The sequence below is a fragment of the Bos mutus genome, chromosome 21, assembly GCF_027580195.1.
Source record: "Bos mutus isolate GX-2022 chromosome 21, NWIPB_WYAK_1.1, whole genome shotgun sequence".
NCBI classification, from domain to species: Eukaryota; Metazoa; Chordata; class Mammalia; order Artiodactyla; family Bovidae; genus Bos; species Bos mutus.
Genome location: NC_091637.1, coordinates 21,955,250 through 21,981,620, shown reverse-complemented (window position 1 = coordinate 21,981,620; position 26,371 = coordinate 21,955,250). Strand labels below are relative to the sequence as shown.

At 41.3% G+C, this 26,371-nt stretch overlaps 2 protein-coding genes and 1 long non-coding RNA gene across 4 annotated transcripts in view; 2 read left to right on the top strand and 1 right to left on the bottom strand.

Moving 5' to 3' along the window:
- Nucleotides 1–5,319: 5,319 nt before the first annotated feature.
- Nucleotides 5,320–10,719, bottom strand: RAMAC (RNA guanine-7 methyltransferase activating subunit). Of its 2 annotated transcripts, none has more exons than XM_005887131.3 (4): nt 10,579–10,719; nt 9,821–9,869; nt 6,862–7,040; nt 5,320–6,143 (listed from the first exon to the last, which is right to left on the bottom strand). In XM_005887131.3, the coding sequence occupies exons 3-4, from the start codon at nt 7,029–7,031 to the stop codon at nt 5,957–5,959; spliced, it is 357 nt and encodes a 118-aa protein (XP_005887193.1). In that variant the 5' UTR covers nt 7,032–7,040; nt 9,821–9,869; nt 10,579–10,719; the 3' UTR covers nt 5,320–5,956. The 2 variants fall into 2 exon arrangements, with proteins under 2 accessions (XP_005887193.1, XP_070214474.1); XM_070358373.1 differs by lacking the exon at nt 10,579–10,719 and adding an exon at nt 10,218–10,516.
- Nucleotides 10,720–11,008: 289 nt separating this feature from the next.
- The window catches only part of HOMER2 (homer scaffold protein 2), a 136,791-nt gene continuing 121,428 nt past the window's right edge, over nt 11,009–26,371 (top strand). Inside the window, exon 1 of the mRNA XM_070358368.1 lies at nt 11,009–11,037. Coding sequence (XP_070214469.1) covers nt 11,024–11,037 — 14 coding nt within the window. The 5' untranslated portion in view covers nt 11,009–11,023. The remainder of the gene's footprint in view (nt 11,038–26,371) is intronic.
- On the top strand, nt 11,044–24,519 carry LOC138984389 (uncharacterized). Its single transcript, XR_011461650.1, has 4 exons — nt 11,044–11,369; nt 17,474–20,040; nt 21,840–21,968; nt 23,567–24,519. It is a non-coding gene; the product is annotated as an uncharacterized lncRNA (long non-coding RNA).

Here is a 26,371-nt window from a genome sequence, read left to right as displayed (position 1 = left end):
ACAGCTCATGGGATCTCTGCTACCATCCCTATTTTCCCCAAGAGCTGGTCCCAGTAAAGGTGTCAGACTAGAAGGTTACCTTACAGCTGAATGGTATAGTCTACCATCAATTCTTCGGCGACTGTGCAACCCCATAGACAGCAGCCCACTAGGCTCCCCCATCCCTGGGGTTCTCCAGTCAAGAACAGGCCCCAAAATAATTTGATGTAGCAAGACCCAGGAAAATATGTTTAGCTATTACAGCATGTCAAACCGAATAGGTCTGAATTCTTAAGCATTAATCTAAAAATTAATATCATTAATTTCTACAGATGTCAAGAATATTTACTACTGTTGGTCTTAATTCATTCTAAGCTCAAAACTGGAAAATTTTTTAAAATATCTAAGTTTATAAATCTAAACAGAGGAAACATTCTCTGAGTGACCTATATAATTAGATTTTTCACACAGAATTAACCAAAGCCTGATGTATTTCAAAGTTCCCATTTATATATATTATTTATCAAATATATGTATTTAATATGTATTTTATTGGGCTCCAAAATCACTGCAGATGGTGACTGCAGCCATGAAATTAAAAGATGCTTACTCCTTGGGAGAAAAGCTATGACAAACCTAGAGAGCGTATTAAAAAGCAGAGACATTACTTTGCAGACAAAGGTCCGTCTTGTCAAAGCTCTGGTTTTTCCAGTAGTCATGTATGGTCCATGTATGGACCATAAAGCTGAGTGCTGAAGAATTGATGCTTTTGAACTATTGTGCTGGAGAAGACTCTTGACAGTCCCTTCGACTGCAAGGAGATCAAAGCAGTCAATCCTAAAGGAAATCAGTCCTGAATATTCATTGGAAGGACTGATGCTGAAGCCCCAATACTTTGGCCACCTGATGCAAAGAACTGACTCCTTAGAAAAGACCCTGATGCTGGGAAAGATTAAAGGCAGGAGGAGATGGGGACAATAGAGGATGAGATGGTTGGACGGCATCACCAAGTTGATGGACATGAGTTTGAGCAAGCTCCGGGAGTGGGTGATAGAGAAGCCTGGCATGCAGCAGTCCATGGGGTTACAGAGTCAGACACGACTGAGTGATTGAACTGATATCAAATAAGCTTCTTTGGTTAAAACACAGGACAGTGAAAGAAAAAACCCAAAGAAACTTTTCAGTGAATTTATATATATATATAAAATATATAAATATATATATAATATGTCAATTTATCTAACATTACCAGAGTCAGTGCTTTCACACATAGCATTTCCAGCTAACTGAAGTTTTCTAACAAGCCACCTCAAACTGGGAGTATTTATTTCCTAACAAGAACAAAAATTCCCTTTCACTACAAACAGTAGTGCTAATTAAAAGAAGTCAAAGGTCCAGAGCATAGATTTCAATACATAGCGAAATCTGTGTTTGAGTTGACTGAATCAAACAGAATACAAAGTCTAGGGAATTTTTTAAGGTGTTAAAAACTATTTAGAAACAAAGGGTAGTGCTTTCAGTAGAGTTCAAAATTAGTGATATCAGTAATCTTCCGGGTAAAAGATCATTTCCTTGCTTTTTGGGATTCTAAACTTAAAACTGACATTTCATTACCCTTAAGTGTCATAAAGTTTTATATTTCCTTTAGGGGAATAAAATACAAAGGGAACATTACATCCTTGTCTGTTGAGCATTATGTTATAAGGAATGTAGCTTTGGAAACCAAAACTATGCTGGGATTCTTACTGGCTTTTTCTTATATGGTTTCAAGAACCTAAAAACTATTCTTAGAGCAGTAACCCACAGTTATTATACTCTGGCTGTGCTTAATTGCTCAGTCGTGTCTGACTCTTTGTGACCCCATGGACTGTAGCCTGCCAGGCTTCTCTGTCCATGGTATTTCCTAGGCAAGAATACTGGAATGGGTTGCCATTTCCTCCTCCAGGGCAAATCCTTCTAGCACTCAAGAAAAAAAAATTTTTTTTTCCTGTCTTAAATCTCTAGTAAACTGATCTCAAAGGATACTAATTTGATGTGTTCCATAATCAACATTGTAAAGCCAGTGTCAATTTCCAAACAACAAATGCCAGTAATTTTGGTTCAACTTTGATATAAACTTTCTTTCTTCTTTTTGGCCACACCGTGGGATCTCAGTTCCCTAACCAGGGACTACACCCAAGCCATTTACCTAGTCCTAACTACTGGATTGCCAGGGAATTCCTCTCTGTCTTCCATATTTGAAGCGTTTATTTTCTGAAGGATACAATGTTTTGTTCTTTTGCTAATCTGTATAATAATACACCTAAGGAAACAATCACACATCTTTAGTTCTCAATCTGCCTACCTCATTTGGGATTCCCTTGTAGTTTAGTTAGTAAAGAATCCACCTATAATGCAGGAGCACTGGGTTCAATTCCTGGGTGGGAAAGAACCCCTGGAGAGGGAAATGGCAACATACTCCAGTATTCTTGCCTGGAGAATCCCATGAACAGAGAAGCCTGGTGGGCTACAGTCCACTGGGTTGCAAGAGTCAAACACAACTGAGCGACTGAACCACTACCACATCCTTTATATCAATACTATGCTTTCAGTTCAATTCAGTTCAGTCGCTCAGTCATGTCCAACTATTTTCGACCCCATGAATTGCAGCACGCCAGGCCTCCCTGTCCATCACCAACTCCCAGAGTTCACTCAAACTCATGTCCATCGAGTTGGTGATGCCATCCAGCCATCTCATCCTCTGTCGTCTCCTTCTCCTCCTGCCCCCAATCCCTCCCAGCATCAGGGTCTTTTCCAATGAGTCAACTCTTCGCATGAGGTGGCCAAAGTATTGGAGTTTCAGCTTTAGCATCAGTTTTTCCAATGAACACCCAGGACTGATCTTTAGAATGAACTGGTTAGATCTCCTTGCAGTCCAAGGGACTCTCAAGAGTCTTCTCCAACACCACAGTTCAAAAGCATCAATTCTTTGGCACTCAGCTTTCTTCACAGTCCATCTCACATCCATACATGACCACTGGAAAAACCATAGCCTTGACTAGACAGACCTTTGTTGGCAAAGTAATGTCTCTGCTTTTTAATATGCTATCTAGGTGGGTCATAACTTTTCTTCCAAGGAGTAAGCATCTTTTAATTTCATGCTTTACAGTTTATCAAATCCTTCCCTCTCACTAATTAAACAAATACTTATGCAGCACCAATTATATACAACTGAGGTTTTAATGGTCACAGGCTTTCATTTCCATTCTCAAGCTCTTATATGTCTGGTCACTTGTTTTTATGATAACCCTGTGAGAGCGACAAGTGTATCCCCATTTTTGCAGGTGAACAAATAAGCTCAAAGTTTAAGTGCTTGCTTTTCTCAAGGTCGGATACCTTGTAAGACAAACTTGGAGCCAAGATTCCTTATGCTTAGTCTATATGCTATTACAAGAGACTACCTATTTGAGAGGAATTTCACTTGACACTTATTTTTTTCTTCTCTACTTTTCAATGATCCTTAAGTTGCTTTGATGTTCTTTTCTGTCTCTCCCACATGAAGCAGAAACCATGTCTTTTATTTTTTCCTGATTTTAAATACACAGGGAGCAGTCTGATATAACCACTATTTACAAAAAAAAAAAAACCCACCACCACATAAATTACCCATGCTGAATGCAAAAATAACCCATGTTAAAAGGAGGACTCATCATATTTCCAAGAAGAGTTGATACTCAGACCATATATGCCCTATTGTAGCAGTGTGAAAATATTTAAGTACTGTTGGAAAACACTTTTCTTCCAAGCTTTCTGAGAGGCATCCTCCCTGGTCCCTTGGATCCAGAGATCTGCTGCTGCTAAGTCACTTCAGTCGCATCCGACTCTGTGCGACCCCATAGACGGCAGCCCACCAGGCTCCCCCGTCCCTGGGATTCTCCAGGCAAGAACACTGGAGTGGGTTGCCATTTCCTTCTCCAATGCATGATAATGAAAAAGTGAAAGTGAAGTTGCTCAGTCATGTCCGACCCTCATCGACCCCATGGACTGCAGCCTTCCAGGCTCCTCCATCCATGGGATTTTCCAGGCAAGAGTACTGGAGTGGGGTGCCATTGCCTTCTCCGATCCAGAGATCTAACTAGTGTCAATAGCTGGCACAGCAGACAGCCTCCAGGACCCTGCTCCAGAGGTGTGGCCCAACAGGTCAGTGGCTGTGCTTTATCAGTTGACAGGTATTTTTAATAACCCATCTGCTTTTGGGGTTCCCTGGTGGCTCAGATGGTAAAAAATCTGCCTGCAATGTGGGAGACCCAGGTTTGATCCTTGGGTCAGGAAGATCCCCTGGAGAAGGGAATGGCTACCCACTCCAGGATTCTTGCCTGGAGAATTCCTTGGATGGAGGTGGCTGGCGAATTGTAACACACGGGCTGACAAAGAGTTGGACACAACTGAGTGACTAACACTTTCACACTTCACTTTCGTACCTGCTTTCAGAAAGGATCTTCGGATATAGCCAAGCCATTCTTAACTCTCTGGGCTAAGTACTCTGTAGTATAAAGACTTATCTTAGTATACCAGCACTGGCTTGTTTCCTACTGATGTAATGAAGAGGGGTATGGGGAAAACCCTTATCTTATTGTTAACGTTTTATTTATAGCTGAGCATGAGTACTTGGTTTATCAAATCTTTTGTAATAAAACAGTTACCTGAAAGGATGGCTTTGCAGGAAGTGGGTGTGGAGGAGAGAGTTAGATCCAGAGCATATAGGAGAAGCGTATCTGGAGATGTCAACCTCTAGAGCAGATTGCTAAGAAAGAAGGCAGCAGAAGGCAGATTCAGGAAGTTGCCTTTTAATATCTTTGACCTATCATGAAACTTGTGCTCTTAATATTACTCTTAAACCAAATGAACTTTTTTCAAGAGATATGAGGACAGAGCAATAAAGCTCATCTCACCGTATTGATCAATGGACTAACTACCAAAATTTGAGGGAAAATACTTACAAGTATTTTATTTGAATAAAACCATTATAATGGCCATTAAAATGATGGGAAATATGGTGCTCATTCTGAAAGGAAGTTTCAGCATCACTGGATTTACAGAAGAGGAGGCAGCAAAAATGCACATCTGGAGGTGAAATAACATTGTAAACTCAACCTACATTAAATACCATAAAAGTAAATAGAGTCAAAATACAGCATTATTTACATATAACTGAGAAGAAAGGGAACATTACAGAGTTAAACTTTTGCATAACGTGTAATGTTTATGTAAGCAAAAGCCTTAGAGTTTGTGTAAAATGACTGTGTGCCTTAATCCCACCCACCACTAGATTTATAAATAAGACACTGAAACTGAGACTGATTCCTTCCTGATTTTATAGCTTTATTCTTGATATCCCTCTAAAAAGAGACGAAAATGATTGTGAAGATGACTCATACCTATAGAGTAACTACAAAGTTCCACATTCACATAACAACAAAAGCCAAATGAAATATACTGCAGTTGTTTTACCTTTCAATTACTACTGGGTACAACACATCATAAGTAGGCATAGTGGTGCATTCAGGAGCTGACTGTACTCCCTGTGTAAAATTTGAGGAATGCACACATCCGAGCGTAGGGATATTTCATCTTACAAATTAAAAGCAAGCATTTTCTACATAAAATTTTTATTTCTGTGTAAAACAAAGACAACTCCTGAAGGTCTAACAAGGAAAATTATATACAACATTCAAAACACTATTAAGTCATGAAACAAAGATGAATCTGAGGTAGAAGTCAAGCAATATAACCCACAACCTTTTTAGGGGAGTATTTATTTCCAGCAACCATCATGTCTCTCCAGTAAGAGCAAATTTTTTTAAAGTCCCAAGTTCCAAAAAATTAACAATCCATTTTCTACAATCAGATGTAAAACTATGACCAACAAAAGACACAATGTGAACTTTTGTCATGTTAACAGAGTAAATAATTTTACTAAAAGTTGGTGACACTTCTATCAGTAGTAGCCATAGGGAGGCCTTTGGTTGTAACCATAGTGTCCATATTGATGGGGGTAGTAAGGTTCTTGTCTGTGCTGCGGGTAATTGTTACCCCAGGATCGTCCATGCCATTGATTGGATCGATTGTCACTTGGCCACCCCCGTCTGCTATCCCTACCTCTAAACTGTCTGTTATCTTGCAACCTACAACAACAAAACAGAAATATTTTTATACTTCCCTTAAGAATAAAAACACATGAGAAATCTAGCCTGGTGCATTTCGTTTCTCAATCTAATACTCAGTAAACAAAACAGTAAAAACCAGTTCTCTTTAGAGTGTTATTGCACCAGGTATTCAAAACTTTCCTAAAATTCAGATCCAGTATTATACTGGATAGACTTTGCAGAGAAGAGGTAAACTATAGCTGCAAACTCAAAACAATAGGATGGTTCTGAAGCAAACTAAACCTATTCAGTTGTTCAAAAGCAGTATGGTAATATTCCTTTTATCTATTTTGAGGTATTAAATGGAAGTAATTTCCATTGTATAAACTTCTTTCTAAATGGAAACCAAAACAATACCTTCTTTATGGAATTTAATGTAAACGTTTTGTAGAAGACCCTAGGTTTTTAAAGCATAATTGCCAAGAAAATATTAGTCCAGAGAAAGAATATTAAAAAAAAAAAAAAAACCATTAAAATACACATACACATGGCTGCATAGCAAGGGGAAAAAAAATATGGTGCTGACAAAATATTAAAGCAAAAATTTATCAGGGACTTAAGCAGTTACTAGGCACTCAGTATAGCACACTGAACAAAAACACTGATGCCTGCCCTCACGGGCCTTGGGGGCTAGATGATTCGAGCTGTCCTCTCCCAGATCAGCCATCTGCATTTACTCTTCAGAAGTAATACATACCGATTGCCTCTATTTCTCAGGCTGCCACCAGCTCTGCTATTCCATTCCTCAACAATCGGAGGGGACTCAGGAGGGCGTTTTAAGTATTCTTGGTATTCTTTGTCATCTTCTGTGAATCTACTGGCAAACATCTCTTCAAAATTTGGAACAGCTTCAGAAGTGTCAGTCATTCTGAAATTCTGTACAGGTTTTTAATATGTCTCTATTAGAATTTTTTTAAGTAACACCATCTTTACCAGATAGAAAATAGGAAGTAAACACTTTTAGGCAGAGTATGCGTAAAGCCCTTGTGTACCTTTAAACCTAAGACAGGCTAGATTCAATTCAGTCTTTCTTCACTACTATAACAGAGGCACTGTGCTAACTAGGAGCCTGGGATACAAAGATGAACAATATATCATGAACCTTGCCCACAAAGAGCCTGAGGTCTGGTAGAATAGACAGCCGTGGTATAAATATAAAGGGAAGAGCAGCAAATGTCAAGAAATGAAGCTCTAAAAGTGAGCAAAAGTCAAATAGTGAAATCTTTGTATTTAATGTAAACAACTCTGCTTTTTCTGAGGCAAAGGGGTGGTTTAAGCAGGAAAGTCTCAAGTGCAAATTTACCATTTAGAAGGATCACTTTTCTATTAATAACACTGTAGAGAACAGATTAGTGAATTTAAGGGCAGATTACTGCAATAACATAGGTGACATGGTGAGGATTTAATCCAAGGCACAGACTGTGAAAATAGTTTTAAAAGAATTCCAAAAGGAATCAGTCACTGAGTAGATGTTATGAAGAGAGGAGGGGATAAAGGATAACTCCTAGGTTTGTGGCCAAATAATTGGTCAGGTTATGGTATCACAGGAACTAGAAAGTGAAGGTCGGTGAAGATCCACACTGAGTTAAGTTAGTTATGATATGTATATCCACATGAAGAGTCAGTTCACAGTTTAAATATCTGGGACAGAGAACTGGGTGGACAATGAATGCAATGGGATACATCAGTTTTGCTGGTGGATAATGCTGTGAGAATGAGACTCCTCAGGAAGGCTATGGAAAAAGAAAGAGTATCAAAAAACAATCCTAGAGAACATCACCGTATAAAGACGATAAAGAAGGGCTAAGAGGAGAACCCAAGAGATTATCATAGAAGGCAAGAGATTAAAGAGTGAAAGGTCATTAGTGTTGAATAGTAACTGGAAAGAACCAAGAGAAAATTAATTCGATTTAGCCATTAGGAGCTGATTAGAGTAGCAGGGATTAAAGCAGGACTACAATTAATTAAGAAGTAATTGGAAAGTAAGGAAATAGAAATCTACACCCATTAGTCTATACTAAGCTTTCAAGAGGCCTGGCTGGAGACACACACAAAGGGCAGTAGCTAAGGGCTTACTGGAAGATTATCCCTTTTTCCCCAGACTAAAACACCTGATGGTTGGTGACAGGAAAATATAAGAAGAGCCAACAAAGAAAGAAAAAGACTGAAAATACAGTGAAATGAAGTGAAGTCACTCAGTCATGTCCAACTCTTTGCGACCCCATGGACCGTAGCCTGCCAGGCTCCTCTGTCCATGGGATTTTCCAGGCAAGAATACTGGAGTGGATTGCCATTTCCTTCTCCAGGGGATCAAACCCAGGTCTCCCGCATTGTAGGCAGATGCTTTTACCCTCTAAGCCACCAGGGAAGTCTCTGGAAAGACAGACAAAAAGGCCTTTAAACACAGAGCTATTAAAGCCGAAGGTAATTACTATAGAATGGTATCTAATATATTTTCTCTTTTTCTCTAATACATTCTTATTCTAGGTGTTCTGACACATGAAAAGAAGTACTATAAATATTATGTAATGGCTATGAAAACAAATTTTTTTCAGCTGAGTTTTCCAGGGCAATTATGGATTCACATTTGAAGCCGTATTTACCCAAATTTTCAGAGAGCTCCCTACCTCTGAGAAAAGATTTGACTTAGGCTGCAGAAGGCCTAATCCTTGAGGAATCAAGGAAGAAAGAGTTCACTTCTTTTTATCTTCAACCAAGATCTGGAAGCCAGCCCTGGAAGTATTTTGGAGGTAGCCCCAGATGCCCTGGGGCTTCCCTGATAGCTCAGCTGGTAAAGAGTCCACCTGCAATGCAGGAGACCCCGGTTTGATTCCTGGGTCAGGAAGATCCCTTGGAGAAGAGAAAGGCTACCCACTCCAATATTCTAGCCTGGAGAATTCCATGGACTGTATAGTCCATGGGGTTGCAACGAGTTGGACAGGACTGAGCAACTTTCACTTTCACTTCACTCAATGTCCAGTCCTTTCTTGATGCAGTCCCATCCCCTACCTTTCCTAACCTAAACCCTATCTTTCTATTCTTTGCCTCAAGACTTGTTTTATGATGTGGGGTATATATGACATCATGTTAAAACTTTAAAACCAAATCTCTCTTATTTGACATCCTAGAATTATTTTTCTTCCTTTATCAATTCAGTTATAATAAAAAGCTTTTGTCAAAGAGATGTGATAGTAGAAGACAGCTTTTTCATTAGTTTGTCTTTCCTCCAAACTCCTCAAAACTCATGCGAATATTTATAATACTACTGTTGTCCCAACGAAATTAAACAAAGATTATTATTTGGATTAAAGAAACAGTATCTAGATGTTTTAACTTCTAGACATTAGAGTATGTCTTATTAAATACTAATGTGTCTGAGATTGGCAAATAGCTGTCAAATTCTCAAATCCAAGGTACAGTTTAAGATAGATTCAGCAAATTAAAACCGTGCCTCAGTTTCTTTAGGAAACACTGGAATCACCAGAAAGATGACCCATACCTAACCAGAGAGGTGATAAAAATCATAAGGCAAGGCAAATGTGCTATTGTATTTAATGTTCGCCCAGGATCCCGTTCCCACAAATAAGCAAATGTTTATCACCTTTATCATTACTGGTGAGGATGAAAGGATTTTCATTGATCCATGCTTTACTCACCTCAGGGATTTGAAGCGACTGTTCTGTTTAATGTTTAGATTGTGTAGATCTGTGGGAAGAAAAACAATAAACTTTACTCCCTTGAAAGAAACCCTCAAATGGTGTGTGCCGCGGGGACGGGAACCGTAAGGATCTTTAGTTAATTAAGTGGTAGGATTAAAAGACTTCCGACGCTAATTTGAAACAGGAAATTGGAGCTTAAAGTGCTACCGAAGAGCTACAAGACTTGTCCTCCGGGCCTTCAAAATCAATCCGAGCGTGAATAATAACTAGACAAAGTATGTTCTTTTCTGTTAAAAACAAACACAACAACAAACAAGGTAGATGTGTACTCGAGGACGGCTAGTTTTTAGGCCCTAAATAAAACCACACGGAACTTTCGCTGTGGGTCACTGACCTCGGAAAGGACTACCCAGAATGGGCAATCATGCCCTGAGAGATGAACCCAGAGAATTAACCGACGAAGACACCGACTGAGAACCGCTGCGTTTCTCAGTTCTCTCTCGCAGCTTTGACTGCTGGGCTCCTTCTAAAACACCTCGGCCCCAGGCGCGAGGGAAATCAGAGGCCAAGAGGGGGAAGCGGCTTCTGGTTTCGCCAAAAAGTCCGGTCCCAAAACTGCAGAGCCCGAGGACACCTCGCCGGCCACTCAGTTCGGCCTGCCCGCCCGACTCCCTCCTCCCTGCGGCCCGAAAGGACTCCTCCACCCAGGACTGTGTCTATCCCGCTCAGGGCTCCGGATGCGCACGTAAACCTACCTCCGGTCCAGGGCGCTGGCACAGTACCTCTGTGTACACTCCTTCAGCTCTCCCAGGTAACAGAGCCACTTCGGCCAGAATCCGACCGCCTCCTGACTTCCGCTTCCGGCGCGCTGAGGCCGAGGCAGGCCTGTGAAGTCTCGCGGGATCTTCAGATCTCCCTGTGCATTTTTCCCAGTTTTCTCAATGCTGATGGCTTGTGCGGGGCTCTGCGGGAGTACTTGCTGCTCCTGCTAAGTCGCTTCAGTCGTGTCCCACTCTGTGCAACCCCAGAGACGGCAGCCCACCAGGCTCCCCCGTCCCTGGGATTCTCCAGGCAAAAACACTGGAGTGGGTTGCCGTTTCCTTCTCCAATGCATGAAAGTGAAAAGTGAAAGTGAAGTCGCTCAGTCGTGTCCGACTCTTCACGACCCCATGGACTGCAGCCTACCAGGCTCCTCCGCCCATGAGATTTTCCAGGCAAGAGTACTGGAGTGGGTTGCCATTGCCTTCTCCGGCGAGAGTAGTTAGGTCGGGCTAAAAGTGTTGATGCTTTCCGTGCGCTTCCAACTGGCCTGGTGACTGGTAGGAAGAGACGCATCGCTGTATTTTGAGCCCTCTTGATTTGGAGCCGGCGACGGCTAGGGACGAAAGTTCTGGAACTTCTCAGCTGAGAAGGGCGGGAAAAGCTGCCTTCGGCCGCCTGCGCCGAGTCTGCGTGAGGAATTTGAGGCGATTGCCGGCCGAGTAGGCGCGAGGGGATCCCTTCAGCGATACTACACCCTTCACTCCTGCTCAGGCGAACCTCAGTAGTAAGATTTCTCTAGTCCGTTTTGTACCTGTTTTTACCGAAACACGGCCCCGCTCTGCTCCAGCTTAAGTCGTCAGTACCCAGCTCCCTTCGGGAGTCTTGTCCGTTTCTTCTGTAATGTTCGTAGGTGTATGCTATGCTATGCTATGCTATGCTAAGTCACTTAAGTCGTGTCCGACTCTGTGCGACCCCAGAGACGGCAGCCCACCAGGCTCCCCCGTCCCTGGGATTCTCCAGGCAAGAACACTGGAGTGGGCTGCCATTTCCTTCAATGCATGAAAGTGAAAAGTGAAAGTGAAGCCGCTCAGTCGTGTCCGACTCTTAGCGACCCCATGGATTGCAGCCTAACAGGCTCCTCCGTCCATGGGGTTTTCCAAGCAAGAGTACTGGAGTGGGGTGCCATTGCCTTCTCCATCGTAGGTGTATAAACGCTGACTATTCCGCAGAGTATTTTGGCCTCCTTCCTCCCAAATTGCTTTCCAGAGTGGCTCCCTCATTTCTTTAATACTCTCATGAGTTTCCAGCTTGGAAACATCAATGTTTCAATTTGATGCCATTTCTGTTTTCCCCATGGATACTGACCAGCGTTTTTGGCCTTTCTCAAGCAATAGAAATTGACTAGTGACAAGAAATTCAGGGGAGGCTCTGTAGAGGCTCATGTCTCTATCTTGGGATGTTGAAATTCTATCCTTTAATTAAAGCTGAATGAAATAATAGCTCCATCTAGAAATAAGTTTTCCTTCTACTGAATGTTCATTATGCTTTGGAAACCATTCTTAATCTGTTCATTCAGTACCAGTTTCTCAGTTGGAACTTCTATTTGTGTACAAGTCTTTTCTCCCTTCTAGACCATAACCATTCATTTCTGCATCCTGAGTGTGTAACGTAGTGCTTTGTATAAAATAAGCACTCAGTAAGTGTTTGTGGAATGAATGATGAACTGTGAATGTTCCAATCTACGTTTTAGAGACATTACCCTAGCTCAAGTGTGAAAGATAGTATGAATGGGAAGATAGGATAGTCTTGGTGTTGGGTAATAAAGGTGAAAGCAAAAAGACCAAGATTACAATAATTGATTGGTATAGTAGGCAAGTGGATGATGGGAGAAAAGATCAGGAGGAATCAGAAAAGACTCCAATTCTTTAAGTCTTGGAAATTGTAACTGAGAAGGGAGGTGCATAGCATGTGTTGGTTTTAAAACAAAAATGAGCTCAGAGCTCAAAAAAGATTTTTAAAATTTGAAATAGTAGTGAAATATTCAGAAGAAAAATCTTAGGGGGGTTTTAGAAATACAGGACTAAAGCTGATGAAAGAGAAGCTATACCTAAATAGGTAAATGTGTGAGTCATCCGTGAAGAAACAACAGTTGAAAACATTAGGGTATATGATCTTTCCGAAGGAGAAAGTATTTATAGAGAAAAGCAGAAGGCCAAAACCTACAGCTCAGGAAATAACCCATATTTAGGAAGGGGGAATAGGAAATAATAAACTTGAAGGGGAAATTGGAATAAAGATGGGTAGCAATGTAATAGTTGAAAAACTCAGGCAAATGCTTGCCTGGTTGGTATCAGCAGTCAGAGACGATATTTGGGAAATCAGTTTTTGAGTCCAGCTTTCTGATTTCCTTGTGACTTTATTATAGTGTTATTTCCAGGTAATGAGAATTTACATAGAAAAGAGTATATTTCTTTTCTTTAAATTCCAAAACTGCACTTAGGAGCTCCTAGGCTTCAGAGAGTTTCTGTGAAAAACTGGGGATGCCAGCCAATTTTAAAATGAAACTATTTATGCACATAATATTTTCTCATATTCTGGTATCTTGTCAGTTACTATATTTCACTTTCTGGCATCACTGAGAAATAATCTGTTCCATGAAAGGGAATTTTCCAGTTAACTGACAGCCTTTAAGTATCAAAACTTGTTCACTGGAACCACTTCTCTAGAAATATACGTAAAATATAGTACTTACGTTCACTGGAACCACTTTTCTAGAAATATACGTAAAATATAGTACTTACTTCTGTACCGTAACCAGAGTAAGTGGGCCATAATTTAATCTTTGCTTGGCAATTAAGGATAATTGTTACAGCATCAGCTGCTTGCCCAGTGGCTCAGTGGTAAAGAATCCACCTACCAGTGCAAGAGGTAAGAGTTCAATCCCTGAGTCATGAAAGATCCTATGTAGAAGGAAATAGCAACCCATTCCAGTATTCTTGCCTAGAAAATCCCAGTGGTCAGAGGAGCCTGACTACAGTCCGTGGGGTCACAAAGAGTCAGACACGACTTAACAACTAAATAACAAAAGTAATAACAATTCTTTTCTGCTGGGTAGTAATGTGTTTTGGGCCTGTTAATACCTATGGAAAAAATTACCTTTTATTAGTTGACTTTGCTGTTTCTGTTATTACTGTTGTAGCTCAGTATTTTATCTTCTCATAGCTTTATAGATTGACCTAATTTGAAGCTTCACTTTGACCCAGAGATCTAGAGGCAAACGCTTTAGCAGAAGTCCCAGGGGCAATTGTGGCAGCAAAGAGTTTTCTGAGGCTGTGAGTGAATTTAAGACAATAATCATTTCTTAAATGATTAAACTGGAGCTGAAGAGGCAATATAATTTATTCAAAGGAACAGCCAGTAAGTGGCAGAACAGGATTTGGATCAAGTCTGTGATACTTAAGAAGGCCTTGCTTTTTCCTTAGTGAAACACTGTTTTCTCCTTTTCATTCTCTACTGTACAAGTCTCGAGCCACATTAAACAACTTTGCTGCTGCAACACAACCCGGACTCTTCCTCTCCACGGTTGATGTGGAGCTCCAGAAAACAGGAACTCCTGCAACCTCCCCACCAAAAAGTGAACTAACTCCACATGGTACCTGTTTCCTCACATTGCTTACCTTAAAAAAAAAAAAAAAAAAATCTCTTGAAGTTGTATTTCATAAGCAGAACCCAAGTCAAATGGCTTGTCCCTGGCTTAAAGGAAGACTCGGCCAGTGAACTTCTAGTATCATCCTTGGAGAGAGAGTGCTCATCAGGTAGTAAATTGTCTGAACAGAAAGATATTCAAAAGATGCTGGGCAGTCCAGAAATGTGACATTTATTCACTTTAGCTTAATCACACTTTGCCTTGTATTATGGTTCATTATATATATGTATATAAAATCACAATATTGAAGTGGTGAAAGGATCATCTGGTTGAATGCTTTTTTTTTTTCCTCTTAATAAACACCCCCAAGAGATTAAATGACTTCTCCAAGGTCACAGAATTGATCAATGACAGAACTAGACCTATAACCTACAGGCATTCTTCATTAGTTTGACATCTTTTTGAGTGTTAGAAGCCAGGTACTGTTCTAGGCCCTGAAAACATCAATGAATAAGGATAAAAGCCCTGCCCTCATGGAGCTTCTATTTCTAGTGGGGGAGATAGACAATTAAAAAAATGAATATGTATGTGCTATGAAGAGTAGTTAAGCACAGTAAGAACACAGAGGGTAACAGGCTGCCACTTTGGTTAGCATAGTCAGGGAGTGTGTGCGTGATAATTTTCATCTCAGCCCATTTCCTTATATGGTGGAGTCCCTCTTTTCTCTCCTATCATGAATGTAAAAACTGAATACTTTGTTTATTTTTAACATCCATACCATTCACAAGGGAGTAAAAAAATCTCTCTCTCATTTCTGGGGCAAGGCAGATTTGCTGAGTTTGTAGTTTCATAGACTGTGCCCAGTGGCACAATTTAACTTCTGTTTCTATAGCTCGAGTTGGAATTACGGGCTCCTAAATGTTCTTTTGTCTTTATATTGTGTTATTCAAACCCATTCCCCCTTTCCACCCCACCCACTCTACTGCATCACAAACACACCAGAGCACAAGGGTTGAACTCAATAAATAAGTTCCCAAAAGAGAATTTAAAAATGATAATCTTCCACTCATTTTTTCTGACCTGCAGAAAATCTCATCATGTTTCCCTGCTCTGATTTTATCTTCTGCAAAATGGGAATAATAACCTTTGCTGATTGTCTGCTTTGTAAGATTCTTGTAAGAATTAATCATTGCGTGTATAAAGCACTTTAGGTGCCAGTGAAGAAAGATGCTATGTAAATTATAATGATAAAGTTATTATATGTTACATAAAGGTTTAATCTCCAAAAGGGAAACATTTCAAGTTATAGGAGGCATTGGTTTAGAGCCACATTTGTACTCCTGTGGCTTTAATTACATGGAATGGTTTTGATCAGAGATTATAGGATCTTAATCCAGTTCTCCACCTCAGGGTCGGCCTCCCACATCCAGAGTCCTTTGTCTAGGGGCTTTTATTCAGGACACTGCAGAAAGCAACCCAGTGTTTGTTGCAAGTTTGCTAGCTATCTGAGTATTTCTAATTACCCTAGAAGCCAGTTGATATTGTTAAATAAATCACACAAGAAGGAGAGAGAAGCAATCTTGGGGATGACAGAACTATGAATTGGTCTTAGTAGGTTGGACTTAAAGTCTTTTCCAGTTCTAAAGTGTGTGATTGTGATATGAAGGTGTTTTTTCCTCCTTTTCCCTAATGTTATATGAGTTAGGATACAAGCTATGTTTTCCAAGTAGACATAATTTCTGCCTATTTCTATTCCATTTGACAGGCCCATCCACGGCTAAATGATGGCTCTAATCTTCATTATCCTTCCTTTGTATTTTTGGTGACTGTTTTCTCTGTGTGCTCCACCATCTAGCTCTGGTCATCAGTGCTTGGTCCTGTCCACCTCTTCCTCAGATGTGTGTATTACCCTTAGAAAGGACCTTGAAAGTGTGTGAAAAGGCCAAGAGGCTTGTCCACAATTTACTGTCAGCCACTCCTTCCCCCATAACACCATACTCTCCCTCCAGGTACTTTTCTAGAATGTTTTCCAGTGAAGTGATGCTCACAGTTTGAGTGTTCAATGCATTTTCCAAGCACTGGAAAGAGGCATGAGTAAGTCAGGATCTCTGTCCGAGGGTGAACTGCTGCTATCTTACCCATTAAAAAAAAAAAAAATTTTTTTTTAACATTTATTTATTTGGCTGTGCCGGGTCTTCATTGCAGCGCATGGAATCTTTAGTTGTGGCATACAGATTCTTTAATTGCAGCATATGGGATCTAGCTCCCTGACCAGGGACTGAACCCAGAGTATGGAGTCCTAGCCATGGGACCACCAGGAAAGTCCCTTACTCATTTCAAGAGGGAAAATCTCTAGGTCCCATTCCTGGGTTTTGGTAGGCTCACTGTCCTTGGTGACAGGTGGCATAGTCTTCCATTTTGTGAAGCCAGCCTTGCCTGGTCATCTTTCAAAAGAAAGGTACAAAAAATCCCCATTTTCAAACACATGTTCAGGCAATGCAAATGTCTTCAAAACAAGTGAGTTAATTCTAGGGAGTAGAAAGAGGACCAGGCAAGGAGTCAAGAAACTTGACTAAATCAAACTATTACTCTGTAGATTATCATGCAGATCACCACCTCTCTGGGCCTTGGTTTTCTCATTTTCTTATTTTGCAGATAATATTGAGGCTTCAATATCAATTCCCTTGATTTCCAAATCTCACAGGGAAAGACCTCTGCTGCAGGGTGACCTCTTTCTGCCCCCTTTCACCTTTTGTCTTCCAGTCTCTTGCTGCTGCATCTTTGATCAGTGTCCCCTTCAGCTCTGCTGAACATCACTCCTATAGTTATTCCTTCTCTTCTCTGTTTTCAACTCTCCTTCTGTAAGGGCTCCTCCCACCCCCACCACACCATGTAAACTTGCTCAAGTTTCTCCAGTCTCAAAACAAAACTGATACCCTGCCTCAATCCTGTGTCCTCCTATAAAGATCTCGGATCTCCTTTCCCCCTCATGGGGCACATCTTACAAAGAGTGCCCACAGCCTCAGCATTCTACCCTCCCCTCTTTTCTGTCCACTGTAGTCAGGTTTCTGCCCACAGACAACGCCACTGAAACCACACTGGCAAAGTTCCCCAGACAAAGTTGACCTAGGGCCAAGTTCAGCTGCTGTTGGTTTAAAATCTTCAGTTTATTTAAGATCTGGGAAGCATTTGACACTTTTATCTCCTCCCTCCCTTAAACCTTCTTCTCACTCTGTTTTCAGATTTCTCATGATTCTTCTCTGCCCTGGATTGCTGTTTCTTTCTCCTCGGCTGACCCCTCATTCCCCTACCCATGGCCCCAACTCTGCTCTCCTGGTGTTGCCCTTGGAGACTCAGACTCTTCTATGACTTCAGCTTCCCGCTCTGTGCTGATGACTCAACAATGGATATCCCCAGACATCCATCATATCTGAGCTCTAGACTTGGAAGTATTGCTGCATGTTGGAAATTTCTATCTGGATGTCCAGCAGACATCTCCAGCATGTATCTTAATGTGAATTCTTCTTTCTTCCTGAACCTGTTCATCTGCCTCTATCTCTGTTTTCAGAGAATGATTCTTTCCAGTTACCCACATCAGAAACCTGGAAGTCACTCAGGACTTCTCCTTCTCTCCCATCCTACCCACCCAGGCCTTCCCCAAGTCCGGTGGACTTCAGCTCCTGACCATCTCTTCTATTTATTCACTCCTTTTTTCTTCCATCATTCTGTTAGTTCTGACCCTCATCCCTTCTCATGAAGACCAGGTGATGGCCTCTAACTGGTCCCCACATATAGTCAGTGCATTTATCACAATGTATAATTTGTTTATGTGCACTTAAATGATAAGCTCCTTGAGAGGAAGGCTGTATCTTTCACGTCTTTAACATAGAATCTGGCAGCCCCCCCAAAAAAAAGAATCTGGCAGCCCATATATATGAACATTTTATGAATGATGTTCAATAAATGTTTATTGGTCCTGCCCCTACCTTCTTCTCCATTGTATGTTAGACTAATCTTTTCCTACTTCCTTCCCTCTTAGTACACACTCTACCTAGATAAAGACTCAGCTCACCTCCTGAGCATAGCACATGTTCCCCAGACACCCGATTATCACAGCACCTGCATCACCTCATTGAGTCTGTTTTCATGTCCATCTTCCCTGTGAGTATCAGTGCCGGGAGTCTCTGCCTTGCCAACACCTAGCCCCGAGACTGACACACACGAGGGAGTGAAGAAGCCTTGCGACTGTATGAATGAAGGAGTCAGACTTGCTGAGCTTCAAGTTCTCCAACTCCAAACCTATACAGTTTGACACAAAAACTGACATAATCTCAAAGTTTTCTCCTAGCAGATGGTCAGAACAGTTGAAACACCAATTCAAACAGTTGGCAAATACAAAGGTAAACATTTAAGAAAGTGAGTCAGAATGAAGGTGAATCCTCCAAAAGGAGTGAGAACATTGGCAAAACAGTGTCTCCATGTAGTCACAAGCACCCCCTTTGCATCTGATGGTGGGTTCCATATGTTCCTCTCAAGGCGTGTGACACATATGCCTTGAGAGCTTCTCAGGAGGGTGGGTGACAACCTACTGATGACTAAACCCCAGGGGCTAGAAATGAGCTGAAAGCGTGTTATTTCTCTGGAACAAAAATTAATTTTTTTCTTCAGCATTTTAATTTGCTCATTTTTGTAAACTAAACACAAACTTTACTCATTTATTTAATATTTGTTTCTGTTCAGTTAGAACTCTAGGAAAAATCCCTAAAGACTCTTAAGATTTGCAACTTATTTTTTCACTCCACAAGCATTTATTAACACCCAAGATATAATTCTAGGCTCAATGTTGGGGGAGTGAAAAGATTTTTTTAAATGTAAAATACAAATCTTAAGATCTAATTGAAGAATCGAGCAGAGGATATGGATGTAGATAGGCATAATGTAAAAGCGCGCATAGTAACCTGATGGAGGGCAGGAAAAGGTAATTCCAACTGGATATCCAAGTACGAGAGGCCTCAGAGTAGAGACTATCAGCTCAAAGGGAAATCAACCAGGAGAAATTTACTGAAGGTGGTGAATCTCCAATAAGCACAGAAACACACAGAGTATAAGCATTGCCGGCAGTAGCACCTGTGTGTAATTTGGATTTGAGGGGTAGAGAGGATGGAGACTGGCCATCCTTCTGTCGAATGCTTTTCAGAGAAAGACTCTGAGACTGCTCCATCTCCCCCTTCAAGCCACCTCGTACTACTCCTCTCTCCCAAGTCCTCTCGGGGGACCCCTGACCCACTGTCATATTTGGGGTATGAGTTGTGATCCTGGCTCACTTGGGGAAATACATGTATTCCAATACATGTATTGGGGAAAGACATGTATTTCCTTCAGAATTTTGCATGTTCCAGTTAGACATTGCAAGGACTGACAAACAGGAGTCGGCCCCCACCCACAGGTGGGTGGGCACCTCCACAGAAGTCATCAGCATCTGCAGGTGGGGAGACTAGCCAAGAGAGAGGTTCAGTTTCCTAATTTCTAAAATGCAATTATGATAATCATTTCCACCACCTACAATGTAAGAATGAACAAATGTCATTTTTTCATCACTTTTCCAGACCAAAGGAGAACACTCTGACTTGGCTGATTTGAATAGTAGGAAGAGGTTCTGATGCAAACATTTCACAATAGTCCTGGTAAAACAGCCCTGTCAAACTGTGGACACCTCTACTGCTACTATTTATTGAGCGTTTACTACAGGCCAACCAGCTGGGCAACACTTTGATGTTACCTCATTTTATCCTCACAATAACATACCAAGGTAGATATCTCTTTTTAAAAATTTTTATTACATATTTATTTTTTTGCTGTGTAGCTTGTGAGATCTTAGTTCCCCTACCAGGAATTGAACCTGTGCTCCCTATAGTTGAAGCACAGTGTCTTAACCAGTGGACCACAAGAGAAGTCCCTATCTTCTTTAAAAAAAAAAAAACAAGGCTTAGAGATGACAGATAATTTGTCCAAGGCTACACAAGCAAACAAGAAATGAGGTTTGACCTCAACTCTCCTATTTCCATAGAAGGAACACCAGAGAACTTGAAGAACGACATATTTGAGCCAGAGTGTTTCTTTGAGAAGTAGCTGTGTGACAGGCTCTGTGAGGAGAGAGTAGAATGCAGATGTTCAGTGGCACCAAAAGTTGCTAAAAGTCGTGAATCGTTGCTAACAGTCATGAATCGTACTCTTACAAAAAGTGACTCTTGTGATATGTCAGTTATGTGGGGGGAGGGGGGGGGGGAGGAAGAGAAATGATGAAAGCAGCTTTGAACCTGCTTGAATATATGGCTAGCACTTCAGTGAAGACCTGGGGTAACTGGCCATGGAGCACAGAAGAGAAGATTTCGGCCTAGAAAATGTGAGGAGTAGGAGTGAATAATTAAAATCTCTGTGTCCAAACACCTAACTCTGGGTAATCTGCCTGCTTGACGTACCCCTGGGAAAGGCGGCAGTCCTGACATGAATAGTGGCTATGCAGGAACAGCTGGCTCTGTCGCCCTCGTATCAGTCCCCTTCCACAGAATAGAGTGGGTTTTCAGGCACTGGTTCAGACCTGCACTGACAGAGCCAGTTTAACAGCAAGAGCCATCAGTTTTTCATTCCAGGAACGCTTTACAGTCTATTTGAATTTTAAAATAAATTCCGCACAGCAAGTTGTTGCATTTAAACTGTCAGGTGTAGGCTGGCTAGCCACCAGGCTCAGGGTTCTCGGTGCCAGAATTACTGACATTTATTTAAAAATGGTGTCAAAGTAAAAAAAAAAAAATGATACCTTTAGTGGTTTTGCCTTCCCAACAGCCTCTATCCATCCCCTCCCCCTCTCTTTCTCTCTGTATGTGTATGTGTGTCTGTTTGTCTCTCTGTCTCCTGCTTTCTCTCCTCCACCCCGCTCCCTTGTCCCTCCTGCCTCTGACCACCACTTCTTCCCTCACCTAGTTCAGAATTCTTAAAGAGCCGAAGGACAGGAATCCCCAGCATTAGAAACAGGAACCATGCCCTGGTGCCCTTTAGGAAGCTGGCACAGCAGGAGGAAGCACTCGAGCTCCCTCTCCCCTCCCAGAATGATTTTAATTACCTGCACCTGCAGTGTGATCCTGAGCTCAGGCCTCAGCCGAAAAATCCAGAAATCAGAGTTGCTCACCAAGGATTGGCTCTGTTAACCAAGCTTATTTAACCAAACCACCATACTGGTTTCTCGTTAGATCAGATACCAGCTTGTTAATTCACAATGAGAAATACACCTTCCTTTCCATCAGTGACTCAGGGTGCCCCTTCCCCGGTGTCTCAGTATCTGGGCACCACTTGGGGCCATGGTCTCTGGCCTTGCACCTCTGCATCCCTGGAACACAGTTGGTGCTCCATAAATATTTGCCAGACTGAATTGAATTTTGCCAGGGATAAGATGTGTGTATCTTCAGCCATTTTTACTCAAACAGACTAGAGATATTTTTACCCCACATATTAGTTTAGTCAAATGTTGTTTCTGAGCCACAAAGATCCTTGCAAATACTGCAAGGCAAGATTTATGAAGTAGCCATTTTTAATTTTTTTTTCTCCACACAGCTGACTTCATCATAAAGAACATTCATCTCAGGGGATTTACCTAGCAAGATATCATTCTACTTCATTTTGCGTTTCCTCTTTTCCTTCACATCCAAAATGAATGCAATAAAGGATCCCACTGTGCCCCAGGTAATAATAGCACAGGCAACTATAGACTGTCCACTGTGTCCCTGAAATAGATTCTCGGGTAGAAAGAACAACAGCGCTGTCATTTAGTGAGTGCTACGGGAAGCAAGGATCGGAGCTGAAGACACAAAAAGACTTATGAGTCAGTGGAGTCCAATTTAGTCTTGATGGAAGCACAAGGCACATTATTAGATCCATTTTCAAGGAAAATTATATTGTTGAAAAGAAGAGTCCTGTCCATTTGTAAAGCCCTGTCACTCAGGTCCCTGGGGATAAGGACCTCTTCTCAGACCCCCAAACAGGCTTTCCCTTTTCTTGGTTCTACAGACGCCATGAACTATAGCCCGCCAGGCTCCTCTGTCCATGGAATTCTCTAGGCAAGAATACTGGAGTGAGTTGCCATTTCCTTTTCCAGGGATCTTCCTGACTGAGGGATTGAACCCGGGTCTCCTGCATTACAGGCAGATTATATACCATATGAGCCAGCAGGGAAGCCCCTGATATATTAATAAATACTCTTAAAGGTTTCCATACCCATGTGACAGCTCTGTCCTCCCCTTTCCTCCAGCAGGCAGAGTTTCTGATCTGAAGTTCAGGAGGTTTTGTTCAAAACTCTTGGCTGCCATGACCTCTCTCTGAGGTCAGTGTGTCCAGGACTCAGCCCTTGACCTCCTCTCATTCTCCATGCGTGCTCTTCATGTGAATTGTATTTATTCCTGTGGCTTCCGCTGCCCCTTGTATTGCTGGTACCCTTGACCCTCAGTTATGGTGTATGGTTCTGACTGTATTTAGACATCAGTATATTCTGTGCACGAATCCTCTTCCATCCCTCATTGGATATCCCATATCCCTTTTCATCAGGCTGCCTGTTCAGTTCAGTTCAACATTTACTGCATATGTTTGGCAGAGTTCTGTAGTTGTTGAGGATACCGAGGTTCCTTTCTATTTAAGCAAATATTCGTCTAATTAATTTGCAGGGTTCTTTAAACTATCCAATCGTTGTAGTAATCCCTGAAGTCTTAGCTATCAGCTACTGTTCTCTTTCTCTCCTGCATCCTCCCTAAGATTATTCGTTAGTACAGTTTCAATTCCATAGAGATAATTTTCAAATATCCATATCTGATTCCAGCTATCTTACCTGTCTCATTTAATGTATGCACTTAGATGTCCCTTTGGGTCCTTAAACAACTGCTGTGGCTTTGGTTTCTGAATCTCTAAAATGCAGAAGTCAATGGGGAGATAATTTAGTAAGTTGCAATGTGTCAATGCAGTGCAGCTTTTCCCCTCTATTTAAAATGCTTACAAACAACTATGGATAATTACTGCTTCTCTATTCACTTTCTTAACTCCCTCAAGGAGAAGCCCTTTGTTTTCTAATCAGGAAAGAAGTAAGGGAGTGAGATGATCAGTTATGTCTCGCAGGGGAAAGTGGAAGAGAGATAGCAGTTTGTTGTCACCTTCCAGCCACACCTAGTGAATCACCAAAGATTTCTCAGAACCCTTCAGTTTCGTTCTCTCCTCTCCCTTCCAAGTGCACGGCTGTGACGAGAGCTGCCTTGAAGTTGAACCTTTAATTTGCCTTTCTCCCCTTCTCCAAACAGAGTACTTTTAAGACTGTGAGCTGCCTGAGAAAAGAACCATTCATTTCTGTAACCCCAAATAGTAGAAGAGCATGCAGTTGTAGAAGAAGGAGGAAGGTCTTTCTGTTCTGTTCTAAGACGAAAAAAAGGCTGACTGCAAATCAGCGAGTATAGAGTACTCCATTTAAGTAAAGACGGTGAAAAGGAACTTTCACTCTTTGAAAGGATGTATGAGAACTGGAATGCCTCTGAAAAGGGGACTGTGCACTGGAGGAAGAATGGTTGGAGGGAAACTTCACGGTAAACCCTTTTGTACCTTTTGAAATCTAACCCTGTTGAATTTTTCATGATAAAAAATAAGTAAAATTTAATTTTTAAAAAATATGTTGAATGTATTTGAAATATCCAGAATAGGCAAATATGCAGAGAGAAAGCAGATTAATGTCAGCCAGGAGCTAGGAGGAAGAGGGAACGGAGAGGGATGGTTTAATTGGGTCTGGGTTTTCCTTTCAGAATAACAAAATTACTCTGCAACTGAATAATGGTCATAGTTGCACAACATTATGAATGTACAAAATGCATTGTACACTTTAAAGTGGTTAAAGTGCTGAATTGTGTTACAGGAATTTTACCATAATTTCATATATATGCTAAGTCACTTAAGTCACTTCAGCCCATATATATGTGTGTGTATATATATTCTTGATGAGTGAATGAATGAAAAATGCCTATTTACAGATTTATATTAGGTATCAATGAGATATCTGTGTGATGAGGTATCTCTGCTTTGTGAAGTTTTTACTGGAAAATTCCAAATGTACACAAAAGTAGGACAGTGTCATGGACCCCACTTACCTAGCACTCAGCTTCAACAGTTAGCAATTCATGGCAAATCTGACTCCATTTATACCCAAACACTTGTCCTCCATACCTACTAGATTATTTTGAAGCAAATTGTACATATTTCAGTATGCATCTCATAAAAGCTATTGACTCTTTAAAAAAAAAAAAAAAGCTTACAGTGCATTATCAACCTAAAAAAATTAAGTTATTCCCTAATGTCATCAAACAGCAGTGTTTATGTTTCCTAGATTGCCTCACAAACATCTTCCTTAGGGCTGACTTGTTGCTCTAAGGTTTTAAAGTGACCAATCTCCTTTTCCCAGAACTGACCGGGTCAGCTCATTCTTAGCCATAATGAGATCTGGAGGAATTTAAAGTTTCTTATCTGAACATCTTGAAGTTGGACAAGATGCTATTAAAGTTCTACTTCTACCCAAACATTTTCTAAAGAGTTTCTGATGAGCTCTTTTGCCTGCTAGGGCCCATAGTGCTGTATGGCAGCAGATGTCAGTCATGAAATGCCAATGTAATGATTGAAATCCGAATTTGAGAGGCCCCAGTTCGGCACTGGAACTCACCAGCAAGAACCTCTTTATTCTCCCTCTTGATTAGTAACTTAACCATTCCTGAAAGTGCAAGTTTGCTATGACCAGTAAGTTCTCTTGGCAGTCCTCTATTTGCCTTTGCCCTGCTTCATTCTGTACTCCAAGGCCAAATTTGCCTGTTACTCCAGGTGTTTCTTGACTTCCTACTTTTGCATTCCAGTCCCCTATAATGAAAAGGACATCTTTTTTGGGTGTTAGTTCTAGAAGGTCTTGCAGGTCTTCACAGAACTGTTGAGCTTCTTCAGCGTTGCTGGTTGGGGCATAGGCTTGGATTACCATGATATTGAATGGTTTGCCTTGGAAACAAAAAGATCATTCTGTTGTTTTTGAGATTGCATCCAAGTACTGCATTTTGGACTCTTTTGTTGACTATGATGGCTACTTCATTTCTCCTAAAGGTTCCTGCCCACAGTAGTAGATATAATGGTATCTGAGTTAAATTCACCCATTCCAGTCCATCTTAGTTCGTTGATTCCTAGAATGTCCATGTTCACTCTTGCCGTCTCCTGTTGGACCACTTCCAGTTTGTCTTGATTCACGGACCTAACATTTCAGCTTCCTGTAGAATATTGCTCTTTACAGCATCAAACCTTGCTTCCATCACCAGTCCCATCCACAACTGGGTGTTGTTTTTACTTTGGCTGTATCCCTTCATTCTTTCTGGAGTTATTTCTCCACTGATCACCAGTAGCATATTGGGCACCTACCAGCCTGGGGAGTTCATCATTCAATGTCCTATCTTTTTGCCTTTTCATACTGTTCATGGGGTTGTCAAGGCAAGAATACTAAAGTGGTTTGCCATTCCCTTCTCCAGTGGACCACATTCTGTCAGACCTCTCCACCATGACCCATCCATCGTGGGTGGCCACACACGGCATGCCTTAGTTTCATTAAGTTAGACAAGGCTGTGGTCCTTATTTAACTTATATGCAGAGTACATCATGAGAATCACTGGGCTGGAAGAAAAACAAGCTGGAATCAGAATTGCCGGGAGAAATATCAATAACCTCAGAGATGCAGATGACACCACCCTTATGGCAGAAAGTGAAGAAGAACTAAAGAGCCTCTTGATGAAAGTGAAAGAGGAGAGTGGAAAAGTTGGCTTAAAGCTCAACAATCATAAAACTAAGATCATTGCATCTGGTCCCATCACTTCATGGCAAATAGGTGGGGAAACAGTGGAAACAGTGGCTGACTTTATTTTTTGGGGCTCCAAAATCACTTCAGATGGTGACTGCAGCCATGAAATAAAAAGACACTTGCTCCTTGGAAGAAAAGTTATGACCAACCTAGACAGCATATTAAAAAGCAGAGACATTACTTTGTCAACAAAGGTCCATCTAGTCAAGGCTGTGGTTTTTCCAGTGGTCATGTATGG